The sequence below is a fragment of the Mytilus californianus genome, unplaced genomic scaffold (assembly GCF_021869535.1).
Source record: "Mytilus californianus isolate M0D057914Y unplaced genomic scaffold, xbMytCali1.0.p SCAF_8, whole genome shotgun sequence".
Lineage (NCBI taxonomy): Eukaryota > Metazoa > Mollusca > Bivalvia > Mytilida > Mytilidae > Mytilus > Mytilus californianus.
The window spans coordinates 22,142,192-22,160,932 of record NW_026262734.1 but is presented as its reverse complement, the minus strand read 5'-3'; the positions used below and the strand labels follow the sequence as shown (position 1 = coordinate 22,160,932).

The following is an 18,741-nucleotide window of genomic DNA, read 5'->3' as shown; positions in this document are numbered from 1 at the left end:
ATATGTCACCACAATTTTATAGGTATAAAATAATAATCATAAAGATCTAGTGTCAAACACTGGAATAAGCAAGAAAGATAGAGTGGTTTCCAAATGATTAAATATACTTTTCATATTTTTATTTCCAACTGTTTTGTGAGAATCAAAATAGATATCAATTAAACAATCTTTCAATGACGCCTTGTTACAAATTTTTTTTTCGGAAACCATCTTATTTGCCGATGCTTATAAAAACTTATGCCAATACAGTGTCACTTCTTTCTCGAATAAACCTCTGTCTATTATTTCCATTGCTTTATTTCTCACATGCCTTGATAGACAAACAGCCAATATTGTGCACATTAGCTAACGCAACTTGATTATGACGTAAAAACGTTATGACTTTGTTTCCTGTTAGGCAAAAGCGGTAGATTAGAAGGTCCCAGTTTGCGTATTTTACAGATTCGAAAACGATGTATGCATCAAAATATGTTTTGTAAAATTGAGCACCGCAAATAGCTAGTGGACATTTAAACAAAATGAACAAAAGATACTACACTACTTGTTACCTTGACAGTTAACCGTTCCACTACAAATGTTGATTTTTTTTTACATGTGTAAATGGATAACTTTTAATTTACTAACGCTTAGAATTTGAACTTTTGTAAATTGAGTTTTTAAACGTTTAGGCCGATAAATAATGAATCATGTAGTGTCGATATATATTAACACGGTAACACCAAATTTTCTTTTTACTTATTCTCTGGATTGTTTAGTCTAACTGATTCCCGTAAAATATTGTCCGGTTTTGAAATGAAGTTCAATTTAATTTATACTGCTAAATTGAAGAAAACAATCTTTTAAAACAAAGCAAGATGCATTGTATTTTGTAATTTATTTCATTAAAAATTGCCTGAAGTGAAACATAATAAAGATTTCGCTTGCTCTCACTGAAGCTTAAGTCAAGATTTTAAAGAAATCTATGCTTGATTTATAATACTAAACTGTAGAATAAAATTCAACATTAAATTCCTCACTTTCATAAAGCTATATGTCATAGAAAAGTTGATGAAATATTTTTTCAGTAAAATTGAGAATGGAAATGGGGAATGTGTCAAAGAGACAACAACCCGACCATAGAACAGACAACATTTGTATACGTTGTCATGTCTTTAATAATTTTAAAAAAGGTCAATTTACATTAGAGGTCATCTCAGTACCGGAATCTATGACAAACGAGACGATTTTGATTTTGAAATTATAAATTTCCCCCACCTTAGCAGCAATAAACCAACACGCTGCATATGGAATATCATTTCCCAACTCATTCCGCATTCAAGAGCTTGCAGCTGCCACTCAGACTTTACAAAACGTCACCACTGTCTGAGCAGAAAGTTGATGAACCAGGGTCAAGTCCAAAAAATTATCGGAAGATACCAAGACCTTGTTGATAAATATTCCGTATCAACTTCACAAATAGTACATGATGGTCTTGAAGTATAGATTTTAGGCACTGACGTTGTTTATCATCTTAATTACGTGTTATAGTGTTCTTTGTATAATTTAATCCTTTACTGTTTAGTCCATTTTTGATAATATTCTTTTGGCATGGCTCGGTACTTATACATCGTGCCATTGTGTTATTGTGCTATGGTCGTTGTTTTGTATTCTTGTCTTTCATTTTTGCTTATATGCTTTGTCTTAAGAGTGTCTATATGCCATTTTGTTTTTCATTGTTGACATTGTTGTTTGTTTTTATAGTAGTTAAGATTATAACACAATGTTGAAGAAAAAAAAATGAAAACAAAACTTTATAAATTTCATGCGTCCGAAGCTCTTTTCTGGAATGTTGACTGCTGTACCACAATTTTAGTCATTTTCAACTATTATGCCGGTTTGTTTTACTCACACATTGTTGTCAATATAATGGAATTATATGCGACTGTCATACAAGTGAGAGGTTTAGCTGGCTATAAAACAAGGTTAAATTCACCATTTTCTACATAAGGAAATGCCTGTACAAAGTTAGAAATATGACATTTGTTTTCCATTTGTTTGATGTGTTTGAGCTTTTAATTTTGCCATTTGATAACGGAATTTCGTTTTGAATTTTCCTTGGAGTTCGGAATTTCTGTTATTTTACTTTTTAGATTCATTAGATTAGACTCTATCGAATCTTCTACATTTAAACTGTTTTGAGACATAATTTATATTTTCAAAATGTAAGTTCAAATGAAAATTGTTTAATTCTAAACTAGGCGTCTTTTCCGGCTTAAATGTATTTTGTGTTTTCTCATTTATTCAAGACTTGTGAAAGAGTAATAACTGAGATCGTACTTTATAATAGACCAAATACATGAAACATTTAAAATTTAAAACTTGATTCTAACTATCATTCTAAGTTCCTTAGATTATAAGTATTCAGAAATAATGAATCCATATATAAGTTGGAAAAGTTTTTATATGCCCGTTTTGGTCGGGACGTATTATTGTATTTCGTAGTCCGTCCGTGCTTATGTCCGTTAGTCAATACTACCGTGGCGAAGGAGTAGACTGAAAAGTGGGCTGGTGCAATCTTCTGAAAGTGACGAGCAAAAAAAATATACACTTATATAATCTAATAAAGTCTCGTTGTCTAGAAGTTAGTCACTGTCATCTTTCATTTTTTTTTTTTTTTTAATTTCAATTATTCTGTCAAAGAAATGGCAGGGTCAAAAACAAACTTTCCTTTTTCAAGTGGAGAAGAAGGTGATTTCGAACAATTCTACTTTTCAACGGACGGTATTTCTGAAGGCTATGTTTTTTACGGCAACAGAATGACAAATACTGATACATACATTTGATCACTTGTATTACAGGATAAAACTGGAATATATTTTTGTTATTATTGAAAATCTGAATGTGAGTTTCAAACGTCCAATTTGCTATATTTGCGAAAGTTGCGGGCAACTTGTACTATAACGTCAGATTCAGTGTTCTGAAGAAAGGCAACTCTTTTCTTGAAAACAAAATAGGAAAAAAACATAAAAATTGCTCAATACGTTTTTAAAAGGTCGGAGACATACTTTTTGGGGCTTCATTTGAAAGAGTACAAAAAGCACTTTCCTTCTTGACATTTTTATGAAAAAATCACAGAAAGATATTTTTTAAATTCTTGAAACGTTTTTTATACTTTACTTGGGAATAAATAAATCATACTTTTTAAGATCAAAACACCAAGAATCTTTAACTGTAAAATCTGTAGTTGATAGATACAAATCTACTGTTAAACCTGTTTATTTACTTTTAACCTTAATTATTTATCCCTTATAATTGTTATTAACTATGTATTTTTATTCAGTTATCACAGATCAAATTTATTCGTTCATTGTGTGTTAATTTACGTTTTTTGATTGAGTTAAGCCTTCCAATTGATATTTTATAGTGTGTCTTTCTATGTTGTGATGTTATACTATTGTTTCTGAAAAGGGAGAAGGTTTGGTACCATTAAAACGTTTAATCCCGCTGCAAATGTTTGCACCTGTCCTAAGTAAGTAAGTCGTCTGTTTATGTAGTTCATACGTGTTTCTCGTTTCTCGTTTTTATATAGATTAGACCGTTGGTTTTCCCGTTTGAATGGTTTTACACTAGTAATTTTAGGGGCCCTTTATAGCTTGCTGTTCGGTGTGAGCCAATGCTCCGTGTTGAAGGCCGTACCTTGACCTATAATGGTTTACTTTTATAAATTGTTACTTGGATGGAGAGTTGTCTCATTGGCACTCATACCACATCTTCCTATACCTATCTATAAACATGAAAAAAAAGAATTATGTCTGTAGGTTCGATAGAGAAAAATACGAAACTAAGGTTTGCTATAACGACGTATCTAATTCTATGACCCCAATTTTTTTCATTTTATTTTGTTTCCAAAATCATGAAATACCTACACACAAAATATTAAGAAAACTTCACTAGTAGAACTGAATAGGCAGTTTGATCTTGAATTTAGAATGATTTCTAAATTTAGTAACAGCAAGTTAACATATCATTAACCCTTATTCTATCATGTCTATAGCAGTTACGTATCTTAGTGGAAACAATATGAGGATGTTTAAATTCTAGTATTTTCACGAGATATACGTTTACTCAGAAACTACTAAAGTACTATTGCAGAAGAAAAACTATTTAATTATTGCTTTATTAGTTCTACGCTAAACATTACAGTTCAGTTGGTTGTTACAGTGCTTCAGCTTCTCTAATCATATTAGTTACACAGTGTGCTAGTGACCTAATACGATATATATGGGGTGAGAGCGAAGCTCGAACCCTATGGAATTTACTGGCCCTAGCACACTGTGTAACGAATTTATCTTATCGACTACTTTAAATCCAGAAATAATTGCGTTCCGATTTTTTTCTGAATGAACAAAAATGCGAGATTTATTATTGCGATTTCTGGAAATCTGCATAAAGATGAATGAATCAGATACCAAAGTGCGAGTTCTTATTATTGCGATACTCACCCAGTCGCATTCTTCGCAACAATAAAAACCTCGAAATATTTTTCTGCATTAACAGTATCTTAACATGTGGCATTTAGACTAGTGGTCTATCAAAATGATGAAGTCTTCAATATAAACAACTTACTTCCACATGTTCCATTGCTTTACAGAAAAACAAATTTTTTTTCTCGTTTGAATTGTTTTACATTTGTCATTTCGGAACCTTTTATAGTTTATTATGCTGTATGGGTCTTGCTTGTTAAAGGCTGTACGGTGACATTCTATGACATTTGGCTTCTGGTGGAGATATGTCTCATTGGCAATCATACCACCTTTTATTATTTCTATTTTATACTTTTGTTTGATAGGAAAACAATTATTCAATTTTTTTCTTAATTTAATAATTAGTATAATCAATGAAATCAGTAACATCAAAGACATCTTTGAAAACTACGGAACATATTGCTTGATGCTTTATTATCTTTCATGAAAATATTAAACATTCAGAAGCCAATAGAAAAGAGACAGTTCATATCCATATTATGATATATATATAATTCGAGTGCCATGCTACTCTACAGTTTCGTAGTCATTTTCAACTGAATGTCTGACTGTCTCTGAATGTCTGGCTGTCTCTATTTCCCCCGCAGAATGAAAGTTATGAAGGTCATTACTACTGAGTGTCATATCATTTGTGTACTGGTTAATGTCGTTAATGACATTATACATGCTGACATAGGCTCTGTTGTTGTCCAATACATTGTAGGAATGACAATCGTCCGTCATCTGGCTATACCCAACCATGTAATTTTCTGCCATGCTGTCTTGGTTAGCTTCCACGCCATTATTAACTTCATTCGTTAATTGGATGACTGGAGCTGTAAAATAATATCTAGAAAAATGTATTTAGGTTTGTCAAAGATATACAAAGGCGAAATTAGCCAGATAACGACATTGGTTGACTGATACGATGTTTCAGTGTCTCAACTCACTAACGACATAATTTCGCTATGTTAGATCTTAGCTTGTCGGTGCACCCTGTCTCGCTTCTTTAAGAGTTAATTTGATTCCCCCAATTTTATACCTTGATTAATATGTTTTTAATGGATTTGTAAGATTTGAACATCGCTTAACTGCTATTTCCTCCAATAATGCTTTGTTACCAATATCTTTCTTAATATTACCAAAAAACAAACATTAAGCTTAATGTCTTCATATTGAAGTTTGAAGTGGCAATAACAAGTTTTTTTTTCTGATGCTGATTTTTTCACCAATAATTTAAAACAGAAAACAAGAATGTGTCCATAGTACACGGATACCCCACTCGCACTATCATTTTCTTTGTTCAGTGGACCGTGAAATTGGGTGTCTAATTTGCCATTAAAATTAGAAAGATCATATCATAGGGAACATATGTACTAAGTTTCAAGGTGATTGGACTTCATCAAAAACTACCTTGACCAAAAACTTTAACCTGAAGCGGGACAGACGGACGGACGGACGGACGGACAAACGAACGAACGAACGATCAGACGCACAGACCGAAAAACATAATGCCCCTCTACTATCGTAGGTGGGGCATAATAATGATTAATTTAATGAAATTTGATTGATTGATTGGTTGAATGATTGGAGTATAACGCCACTTTCAGCACTAATGTGCGATTTGATGGCGGTCAGTTTTTTTTAGGAAGGCGGAGTACCCGGAGAAAACCACAGACCTTCTGTAGGAAAACTGACAATCCTAGTCAATTAAGATTGAAGTCGAGCGCACCGGCCACGTGCGGGATTCAAACTCACAACCTCAGTGTTGACAGGCTAGTGATACAGTAGTCGAGAAGTGAAGTTGCATTCATTTGATACAACATTTATCGTTTAAATCAATAGAAAAATGGTAACATTTTAACATTTTTGAATCGATTTTCTAAGATTTATATAATTTTGGTAAATGATGTAGTGTTATGACAACTTACCTGTTGTGATAATTTTTGTTTGTAGACAATACTCTCAAGTTTAAAAGAGAGGCGAAATATACCAAAGGGATATTCAAAATCAAACTCGTAAGTCGAAAACAAACTGACAAGGTAATTGAAATAAAAGTAAAAACGACGAAATGACAAACAATAGTACATAAGACTGAGCAACACGAACTCCACCAAAATTATGTCAATCAGTAGCACTATCTAGATTTTAATTTTAAAATCTTAATACTCGAAACGATCAGAACTGTCTTTTAACTAATGAATTGAAATTCATATATTTAGATATGACATATATTTATTTTGCAACTTATAGTAACAATTTCAATATTCAAAAATAAAATAGCTAGAAATAGGATTGTTTTAATAATGATGGACATGAATTTAGAATTCGGATTAGACTGTTAAGTACCAATTTACATACTTGTAGTGTATTTGTACGAGACTTGTTCAATTAATTCACATCATTATCTTCTTCTTCCTGTTATAGAACAGGAGTTGTTGCTGACTGTTTGAAAAGTATTTTATTTTCGAGGTAAACTTAATTAATTAATTACCGGTTTGACTTTGCTTTCGTTGTCGCCTTCTTTGATACCTGAAATTAGGCGAAGAGAAAATGCAAAACATATGGTTATACCTCAATAAATAAAGGCAACAGTAGTATACCTCTGTTCGAAATTCACAAATCGATTGAGAAAAAAACAAATCCGGGTTACAAACCAAAACCGAGGGAAACACATCAAATATAAATATAAAAAATATAGTCTAGCTCTAGTATTTAAAACAACAAAAAAACGAAATATGCAACGAATTTATTCAATCTATCATATATTTCATAAGGGTTCTCAAATTTATGATGTCGTTAGTTAACAGCAATCCTCAATCATGAATCACAATCCTAGTTAAATCGTACGAGCTCCATATTGAAAGTTGCCAGTGTACATTAATTGTTTCAAGATGTAAATACAGATTAGCATATCCGGTATCCTTTACATCAAGTATGCTTGGATGGATGTGATCAAGATCGTCACTAACTTATTCAGTAAGAGGACATTATCTCTAAAGAAACAAAAGTTCAAATTGATATGTGATGGCTACTTTCATTTCCCTAAGAAGCTCATATATGAAGCCTCTTTATACGAAAACTGGAACAGGTCCGCAAGAAGAGGGATACAATTGATTCCAATAAACACTTATTTAACAACAGTTTTTTTTCCCGTATAGAAATAAATAATGGAAGAATTTTTCAAAACGAAAAGGAAATGAATAAACTGCAATATTTTGATAGACATTTGGGAGTAATCAGCGTCTTGCAAGAAAAATTGGGGAGGGGGAATCGTAATAGAGAAAATATTGGCAAATAGTGTGAAAGTTTAAAATATGTTTTGGATTAACAGATTTGGTTTTTATAATAATGAAAAAAACAGTCAATCAATACCATAACGCTTTTCAGATGTTAAACATTCACATGTTTCAGTTGTTTATTTTTATTTATAAAGAAATCATTGAATTTGAAACATAAATAAATAAAATATTGTAAACTGAATAACAACTTTTCGTGTGTTCTTGTCTCTCAGAAATTTAACAAAACTCCTTTATTTGTTCACAAAAGTACAAAACTGACAGTTATAAGCGAAAATAAAAATTGCAATCGCTTTAAATGTCCGATGGCTCATATAATTACATTTGTATTCAATAGCATGTGACTATTTTTTACAAATCCTATATAATAGACAATATGTTTGTCAGGCAAATTAGACGTGTTCTTTCTTAAAATTAAACCGAATCATATTTTCTAAGTCATGGGAACTGTACCATTCCTTACAAACATTTCTACTTTGATTAAAATATTTTAACCGACAAGAGACATATCTAAAATTAACATTGTTTCAATCCATTGTTTCCTTTGCCACTTATATTTTTCTAAAATTGTTTTATTGTATTGAATTTTAGTTGTTTTTTTTTAATTTTTACAAAGAATAAATCATTTTTCATCCAAAGATTTATTGTACTTATTTTATTCTATCATTCTTATCACTCTTTCACCCAATAAAAATTTAAGCTTATGAATATATATTTTCTGTGCAAAAATATAATTATGTAAAATGGTTTATCACTAAACAAGTCCAGTTAAATTTCTAAGTTTTTCTGATTTTCCCATAAAAAAATTGCTAAAAATATATATTCTATCATATACAATTAAAACATGAGTGCAAACGCTGAAATGTCTCGCCTGCTTTACTGACCACTGATTTAATGTTGAAAGTCTTAAAGATAAAAGTTTTTTACAAGTATCACATAAACTTAACGTTTTAAAGATCTATGACAATAAGGTCAAGGTCTGATAAATCTTGTCAGACAGACATGTACACCTTATAATAATTCCATTCACCAAATATGGTTGACCTATTGCTTATGGTAAACAGATAAAACACAAAGACTTAAATTTGACCAATGAACCATGAAAATGAGGCCATGGTCAGATTATACCTGCCAGACAGACATGTATACCTTACAATCATTCCATACACCAAATATAGTTGACCTACTACGTAAAGTATTTGAAAAATAGACGAAAAACACAAATCCTTAACATTGACCAATGAGGTCAAGGTCAGATGATACCTGCTAGACAAACATGTACACCTTACAATCTATCATTACACCAAATATAGTTGACCTATTGCTTATAATACTTGAAAAACAGACCAAAACACAAAAACTTAACATGACCAATGAACCATGAAAATAAGGTCAAGGTCAGTCGAACCTGCCAGACTGATATGTACCCCTTGTAATCATTCCATACACCACATATAGTTGGCCTATTGCTTAAAGTTTCTGAGAAACGGACATAATCAAGTAACGTTTACCTTGATCACTGATCCATAAAATGAGATCGAGGTCAGGTGAATCCTGTCTGACGGACATGTAGACGTTGCAAGGAATCCATATACCAAATACAGTTATCATATTACTCATAATAAGTGAGAAGTTAACATGACAAAAACACAATAACTTTTTTTCAAACAGTCGCTGAACAATGAAAATGAGGTCAAGGACAATGGTCATATGACAGACGTAAACTTCGTAACATAAGGTATCTGCACATAAGGTATGAATTATCCAGGTCTTATACCTTCTGCAATATAAAGCTTTACGCAAATAGTTTACACCGCCGCCGCCGTATAGTAATCCCTATGTTCCCAGACTGTGACTTTCGTCGCAGGCGAGACAAAAACCATATAAAATTGTACACGTTGTCGTGCTAAGCACTACCATATTTGTAATTTTAATATCGGAAAATAAAACTAGGTGTCTGACAGATATGAAAGCGCCCACAGGTTGCAAAAAGGAACCAATACTTAATAAATGTTCGTGCGTGCGAATTGATTATTTGTATATATCTTCGTCGGGAACGCTTCAAAATTCAAAGGATTTATAAATATTTGAATACTCCAGGAGCTATATAAGACCTAACGGATATAAAAAGAAAAGCCAAATCCACAAAGGATGAACTCCTCCCGAGTGAGTTAGAATCTAAGCTACTTAATAATTTCTCAAAATAACAATGAAGAATTTAAATCAGTACCAAAGCACTGAATACTGAGATGATGATCAACTCATCACTGCCAAATTACTGACCAAATATGAAGCCAAGTCCATTCATTTGTACCTGTAGGATTATATTTTCTTGGCAAACGGATGGAGTGAATGATTTCCATGTAGAAAGGGTATAAACATATTCTCCGTTCCTCATTTAAGTATTACTGAATTGATGATAATATATAATATAGTGAAAAAATTCTTTGGAACCTCCCGTTGTTGTACTCTCCTCCCAAAAACTTGGTTTTCTCCCTTAAACTATAAATTTGGTTTATAATACATACTGAATAAGTGAATGTATTGACATAGTTATCTATATGAGAGAACTAAAAGGTTTTGTTCATTTTATGTCTTTTCCTTGTTTATATTTAAATTGTGGTTTGTATTTAATAAAGCATTTTCTTTAACAGAGATGATAGATAAGGTATTCTATTATTTGATGTCTGTCAGGGTTTGAACTTAAATATTGGCTAATTTCTTTGAAATCTATATAAGTTTAACCAACCTTCTGAATCCCAATACAAAAGCGATGACATTTCCTATGACACTTACGGACAATACCATTATAATGATAGTCCACTTGTCAGTCTTGCGGCTAGAATCAGAATCTGCAATGAAAATAAAGAATATGATATTCATTTCATTAGACATTCCGTTACAGTTTTCAATAACTCTTATCATTCTTATTTTTTCTGATACCAAAACAGTAGAATGGTTCTTGTTACCGAAAGAGTAAAATATTTGGCTTTTTATTCAAAAACAGTTCCTTAAATTTATTGTCTACTACAATGTATTTATTTATTGATTTGACTGGCTCTTATTTCAGGAGTTTTAGTAGCAAACTTCTTCATTTCAAAAAAATGCATAAGAAGCTGATATATTAATTCGAAAGCACTGATGAGTGTAAGAGGTATCAGTCATATAAACACGTTTATCAGTTCATGTGTATAATTTGATTCAAATTTATCAGATATATAAGCATATTTTAAATCAACCACTCATTTTGAGTGACACTCTAGTACTTTGACTACAAATGGTTCCCAACAAACACAGATCAACACAATAAAGTAAGAATTAAACTCAATATTGACATTTCCTTGGAGTTGGTATTTTTGTTATTTTACTTTTTGATAAATTAAGTAAAAACGTACATTTACTCAAAGTAATAAAAAAAAACGAAATAGTTCTTTTAGCTGTTTGAAATAAGTTTACAGTCACGTCGGTGGATAACGTTTACTAAATGTCAAAAATTAGTTGAGGATTATTTTGGAAATTTTTTCAGTTAATCAGACATTGTTTGGGACATTGAAAAATACCAAAACATTTGTAAGGAAATATTTAATTGGATGCTTAAAAATCGTCTGAATCAGAAATCTTATTAAATCTCTTGATATCTTATACGTCAAACAAACAACGCTAACGATCGTATCGAATTATACAATTGTTCAGTATACAATTGTAGTCATAATGGGCAGTAATACACGTAATTACCTACCATGCTGATCGGAAACTACACCATGTATACTACACTCTTGTTCACTGGAGCAGTTTCCAAATTCTTCACAAACATCACAAGTGTGAACAGTAGATATAACTACAATAAACAAAAACAGTCGTAGCATACACATTTTGCAACAACAACAAAAAACAACAAAATAAAAAATATTCAATACATTTATAACTCAACATCCAATTAAATTTCAACATTTGATTTAAACTATTGCCATTTCTATTTCAACATTACATTTTACTATCAAAAATATTCAAAAGCAACATATATAATATTTGCATCAACAGTTCATCTTGTGAATTTTTAGATATACATGTATGAATAAATACTTTTGATTAAACATAATTTTAAGAGAACTAATTTGATGGAAGATTGTTTTGAAAAATGCATAAGAAGCTGATATATTAATTCGATAGCACTGATGAGTGTAAGAGGTATTAGTCATATAAACACATTTATCAGTTCGTGTGTATAATTTGATTCAAATTCATATGACATGTAAGCATATTTTAAATCAACCAATCATTTTGAGTGACACTCTAGCACTTTGACTACAAATATTTCCCGAAAAACGCATATCAACACAATAAAGTAAGAATTCAACTCTATATGAATAAATTAAGTATAAACGTACAATTAATAAAATTAAAAAAAAAAAACAACGAAATTGTTCTTTTTGCTATTTGAAATATGTTAACAATCACGTCAGTGGATAATGTTTAGTAAATGTCGAAAAATAGTTGCAGATTTTTCTGGAAATATTTTGCAGTTAGTCAGACATTTTTTGGAAAGTCCACATTGAAAAATACCGAAACATTTGTACGGCAATATTTAATCGGATGCTTAAAAATCGTCTGAATATGAACTCTTATTAAATCTCTTTAGATCTTACACTTCACAACAAACAAAGTTAACGAGCATATCGAATTATATAATTGTTCAGTAAATAATTGTATTCGTAATGGGCAGTAATACATGTTATTACCTACCATGCAGATCTGAAAATACACTACACTCTTGTTCACTGGAGCAGTTTCCAAATTCTTTACATACATCACAAGTACGAACAGTAGATAAAACTGTAATAAACAAAAACAGTCGTAGCTTACACATGTTGAAACAACAACAAAAACAACAAAATAAAAAATATTCAATACACTTATAACTTAATATCCAGTAAAAGAGAGGCGAAAGATACAAAAGGGATATTCAAACTCATAAGTCGAAAACAAACTGACAACGCCATGGCAAAAAAACGAAAACGACGAAATGACAAACAGTACACAAAACACAACAAAGAAAACGAAAGACTGAGCAACACAAAGCCCATCAAATACCAGGGGTGATCACAGGTGCTGTTTCATCCGTTGAGTGCAGTGAATACAATTTTCATATTTTTCAAATTTGTACCGCAGAAAAAAACAACAGTGAAAGCATTTTCAAATTGATGTCTGTTTATTCTGGCTTGAAATGAAATTAGCATAAAATTAAAGGAAAAATAACTCCGGGGAAAGTAAGCTTTTCATCAACTTATAAAGTAAACCTGTAACACGCAATCGAAACGTAACAGAACCCTTGCAAAATGTGGCCTGTCACGAGCAACAATTTTTTTCCTATCCAACACCCTTATTTCCCAGCGACAGTCCAAATTTCTCGCTCTTTATTCCGGCTGATCTTTCCTTACATATATATTTTATTTGTTTTTCTATTCGTGAATATGCATGCAACATTTGCCACTGGAAGTTCAGCAAAACAGTATTTACAAAAATACCTAACGTCAAGGTCAAAAAGGAAGAAGTACATAAAACCTGACAAAATCAAACGTTCGACTATATCAACCAACGGAATGAAAAAACAACTGTCGTAATCCTGACTTGATGGAGGAATTTTCTGAAGGAAATTGTAGTTTAAACCTGGTTTTATAGCTAGCTAAACCTCCCACTTGTATGACAGTTGTTCATAGTTCCGTTATATGGGTGAGCAACCCACACAAACATAATTGTTCAACTCGTCAAAAATTGGGATCCGACAGCCAAAACTGTAATCATACATCACAGACATAAAAACAAAAACATAACAGTGTAGATATATCGCGAATTTTATCACGCTGTTGTTTAAACAGCGAAAAACATGTCAATATATATGTGTAAGTAACATGCATTTCAGAACTTCTTTTAACGCACCGTTTTTGTTTTCACTGTCTGTTGTAGTTTGAACCGAAACTGATACATCGGAAGTTATTGATTTCTTGGTGATCAATACCGATGACTTATCATCATCTCCTCCGTCATCATCTTCACATGGCTTTTTTTTGCATTTTTGGCATTCTCCAGTTCTGCGGTCACACTTTCTGAAGCCTGTGCAATCACATTTGTTCAGACAATCTAGACCGTATGTACCTTTGGGACATCCTATAAGTATATTTTTGTAAAAAAAAGAAAGATATTAATTTCTTTGTAGGACATCCTATAAGATATTGCTAACACGGTAATGGGTTTTTAACGGTATCAAATTCTAATTTCACTGACAGTAGAATAGTCTTATGATAATGAAAGACTCGGAAACAGTTGTGTATGATAAAGACGCATTTTGACCTTGAGATTTGGATTGGTTGCAATTGCTGTCTCATTAATGTATACCAGTATTTACTTTTGTTCTTATCGATTTGTTTGCACACGACAGGTCTGTTGTTTTATTATTTTTAAATAAACGTCATATGTTCAAGATAAAATGTGTTGACGACAGATAAATTAACCATTTGAGAGCCTAACCAGAACGGCAGAAATACCGTTTATCGGGTAATTTTCGAGAAGTTTAAAGTACAATGACCCATTAATAACAGTAAAAATCAATTCACAGACAGGCAATCAATTTTTGTAAAGGAGAGGCGAAAGATACCAAAGAGGAATTAAAACTCACAAGTCGAAAATAAACAGAGGGGAGGGTTTGATCATTATTTTGTACATAAATTAGGCCGTAAGTTTTCTCGTTTGAATTGTTTTACATTTGTCATTTCGGGGCCTTTTATAGCTGACTATGCGGTATGGGCTTTGCTCATTGTTGAAGGCCGTACGGTGACCTATAGTTTTTAATTTCTGTGTCATTTGATCTCTTGTGGAGAGTTGTCTCATTGGCAATCATATACCATTTTCTAATTTGTATATTGCCAATGCCATGGCAAAAAAACGAAAAACGACGTAAAGAGAAACAGTACACAAAACACAACAAAGAAACTAAAGACTAAGCAACACGAACCCCACCAAAACCAGGGGATGATCTCAGGTGCTCCGGAAGGGTAGCAGATCCTGATTCACATGTGACACCCGTTGTGTTACTGCTATAAAATACTTTTATAAGTTATATCACGAAATAGCGGATTGGTTATTGACTATTACCTAACTCTAAGACATTACCAAATTCTAGATCATCGGTCATGTGAAATTTTTAACCCTGAAACTTGGCCAAATATGAAATTTTGACATTAAAACATGTTTTTTTATGACAAAGGACAGACGATATTGTTACCGGTATAAACAACACAAAAATTGAAAAATCAAAAATCACAAAGAACAACACTTATATCTTAAGCAAGAGCAACACGAACCCCTTTAAAACAAAACTAGGGGTGATCTCATGTACTCCGGAAAAGTAAGCAGATCCTGCTTCACATGTGGCACCCGTCGTGTTACTCGTGTAAGTACAAATTCGGTGATAAGTCTTATTCGGTAGATCACATTTGAGGAAGAGAGTGACCACGGGATTGTGGTTACGACAATCGGAACATATATGTCTGTCGTCATCTGTGAAACAGATATTCCAAAACGGTCAACCAACTCTTGATGGCGTCCTTGAAATTTGTGAAGAGATGACTTCAACTTCACTACTAAATGTTTTTGTAATTTGGAGGATAAGGCGTTCATAGTAGATAACTCCTGTTTAATGTACCCATAGATGGTTTAAACCGGCGACTTAGAGCTTGGCTTCTGGTAAAAAAGCTGTCTTTTGTTGTAGACTGTGTTTTGGCCTCTAGAGGCCTTTTGGGTAATTGTGTCGTTTAGCTGATGTCAAATATATATTCAGACTAAAAAATACTGACATTTCCTTAAAAGTTCTGTACGCTTATATTTGGTATCTTTTGTTATTTTGACCCCGATTGCAGATATAGTCGTTTGAAAAAAGGGTTTAGGTAGGTTGAATCCGTGAAACATTTTTTTTTCAATTTGTGAAGAGCATAACTCTAGAACGGTAAAAGTGACGCCGCCCAAATTCAAACTCGGTCTGTATTCTGTGGTAATAAGCATTGTGTTTAAGTTTAAAAACATTTGGTTAAAGCAAACTAAAGTTAGAGAACGGAAACCAATTTCGGGACGTACGTATGGACGGACAAAAGACGGACAAGGGTAAAACTTAAAGCTCCCTCCGGTAAGGTGGAGGCATTAAAATGCGCCACTAGTTAATTGCACTTTCATGAATGTTTCTCTTTCAGTGTTCATCATTTCGGAGTCCATTTGATGAAATGCAATTATTTGTTTTAGTGTGTGAAATATCCATAACCACAGCATTTGTAAACAAAATAAGGAAATATTTCTTTTTTGCATGCTAGAAATTTTTTTTTTGCTTGCATGTATTTATAAGCCGTCCTCTCAAAATTACCCATCTACAACCAAGACCTAATGGAAGAGAAATTCGTTGTCAAACGGATCCAACTAATTTATTTTACCTAATATGGTTAAAAGACAGGAGCATACAATTTTACAAACTTTAAATATGTTATTGAGATAGCTTACTTTTACACCTTCCTCTGTTGCTATTATGGAAGCCTGGACAGCAAATCTCCTTCGTTGTGGTACCATTAACCATAACAGACGTAAGCCCTCCAGTTTCTACCTTTCTCTCTTTACTGAATAAACGCAACATAATCATGTGAAGACAACTGATTAAAATACTACAACATGACCATAACAGTCGTATAATGCATTCGAAAACAAAGATGTGTAAAATTGTTGTAAAATACACTAAATTTGTCGAAACCAGTTCATTAAAAACAACATCTAACACCGAATTCGGATTTCTATTAAATTGGGGTTTTACTGTGCGTATTGCTGTGAGTTTGTTTATTCTACATTGGCTAGAGGTATAGGGGGAGGGTTGAGATCTCACAAAACACGTTTAACCCCACCGCATTTTTCGCCTGTTCCAAGTCAGGAGCCTCTTGCCTTTGTTAGTCTTGTATGTTTTTTTTTTGTTCAAGTATATGTTTCGGATATTAGTGTGACGTCCATTTTCACTGACCTAGTACACATTATTGTTTAGGAGCCAGATGAAGCCGGCCTCCGGGTGTGGGATTTTCTCGCTGTGTGGAAGACCCATTGTTGTCATTGGGCTGTTTTCTGCTCTTTGGTTTGAGTTTTTGTCTCTTTGACACATTCCCCCTTTCCATTCTCAATTTTATCTTAGTTCGATTATTCAAACTACCCATTTGACTGTTGTTTTTATCGAAGACGCTACTTGCATTATTTGAGATAGTCCGATATTGCACATACCTTATAGTGTACATGTATCATCATTTCGATAATATATTTTTAAGAAATGTACGGGTTTATTGTAGAAATAAATATGATTCAACTTCAATGCTGGTATTTGATAAAAAGTAGTATTTCGCACCCAGTGTTTTCTTTATTTATTAAGCAAATACGGTTTTGAATTTTTATTCTATTTTTTTTTTTTACTAAAAATGTTAATCAAAACGGGTTATAGTACTGTTGTTTTTAAATCGTTATGGCAAGAGTTAAGGAAACTTATATAAATTCGCTTACTTATAGTTTTAAACCAGTATAACATGTATCTGTTAATTGTTTTGTATTGAAATTCAGTACAAACTTCCTTATCTTTAAGGCATTACAGAGTATTGTGACTTACTACACTTTCATGACTTTGCTGCATTAAATCTCGTCCGAAGTACAACTGCCGATAAGTGTAAGTAAGTATGATTTATGATCCAACAGATGTTACACTCTGAGATTGCTTCAAATAGCTGCGCGCATTCTAAGATATGACATTTACTCATACCAATGTATTAATGTTTTAATGTCTGTAATACCAAATATTTATAATTAAGTCATTTTTTCTGAACTTACTTTTGCTGCACGGTAATGTTTGGTATCTTTTGTTATTCAACTGATCATAATGAAAGACGTGAGGGTATAGATAAAACAACAGATGGATGACTTCGATTATTATCTCAATGGTTTGTTCCTGTAAGTTTTTTCCACCTTTATGGACTGGAGGCAAATATAAGAGCTCGACAAATTGTATAGACATTCGTGTACTATCGAAACATAATTATTTAGTTTGGTTACTATACATTTACATACACCCACTATTTCCTGATAAGCATCATATTTTAATTATACATGATTACAATGTTAAAACTCTATCAGCCAAAATTGATTTTATAAAAAGATTGGATTGTTTTGTTTTTGGTCTTTTTTTATGCTCCCAAACAAGATATAATGAAATCGATTCGTCCTGAGCCTTCTCAGTGAAAATTATGTCAGTAACATGTGTCAATTATACTTATTGCGGTATCATACGTTTGTATAAAAATATGAATACATGTTTAAGACTAATATTTATAAGTTGTAACTGATGACAAAAACATAATACTTACCCATCTCCTTTTTTCAAGACATTCGTTAAGTTTACATAGACAACATCACTCTCAAGTTTCCTAAATTAAAAAAATACACAAAATAAATACCTTTCGGTTGTCGCGAAATTAGTCTAGCTATCTGTATGTTTGGTTCGATAATTCAGTTTTTTTTTTAATCTTGACATCAATTCTTATAGAATATACTCCAAGACTTTGAAAAATAGATTTAAATGGATATTAACATTACAGATCAGTTAATAGACACATATTTGTTTTCAGAATGTCTGAACCTTGATGTGTTTTTAAATTACTGTACCAACTGGTTCGTATAATATTTTGGAAAACGAAAAAGCTAACATGTCAATTCTAAAATATAAGACGGGACTTCCTATGAGTTTCATTAACAACGTGTAAGGGAATTTTTATTAAATAGAGAGAAATGTAAGTACATTTGTAGATTCTCACGAAAAACGTCAAATAAAGCAAACGGAAACCTATGGAAGTAAAATGCGCAATACAATAAGTTAGCTCATT

At 32.2% G+C, this 18,741-nt stretch overlaps 1 protein-coding gene across 1 annotated transcript; it reads right to left on the bottom strand.

Annotated features, from left to right (window-relative positions):
- Positions 1 to 4,994: 4,994 nt before the first annotated feature.
- On the bottom strand, positions 4,995 to 18,279 carry LOC127710978 (uncharacterized). Its single transcript, XM_052216924.1, has 8 exons — positions 18,226 to 18,279; positions 16,343 to 16,455; positions 13,739 to 13,966; positions 12,545 to 12,634; positions 11,541 to 11,639; positions 10,551 to 10,653; positions 6,997 to 7,034; positions 4,995 to 5,338 (listed from the first exon to the last, which is right to left on the bottom strand). Exons 2-8 carry the CDS (start codon positions 16,413 to 16,415, stop codon positions 5,031 to 5,033), a joined length of 939 nt encoding a protein of 312 aa, XP_052072884.1. The 5' UTR covers positions 16,416 to 16,455; positions 18,226 to 18,279; the 3' UTR covers positions 4,995 to 5,030.
- Between the last annotated feature and the right edge of the window lie 462 nt (positions 18,280 to 18,741).

Bases quoted from the DNA above. Each gene is read 5' to 3' on its own strand.
- LOC127710978 (XM_052216924.1), bottom strand. From the start codon at position 16,415: ATGGTTAATGGTACCACAACGAAGGAGATTTGCTGTCCAGGCTTCCAT. The intron at 13,967-16,342 runs GTAAGCTATCTC...ATATACTTATAG, and splicing joins CAACAGAGGAAGGTGTAAAA to GATGTCCCAAAGGTACATAC. The intron at 10,654-11,540 runs GTAGGTAATTAC...TTTTCATTGCAG, and splicing joins TGTAGTTTCCGATCAGCATG to ATTCTGATTCTAGCCGCAAG.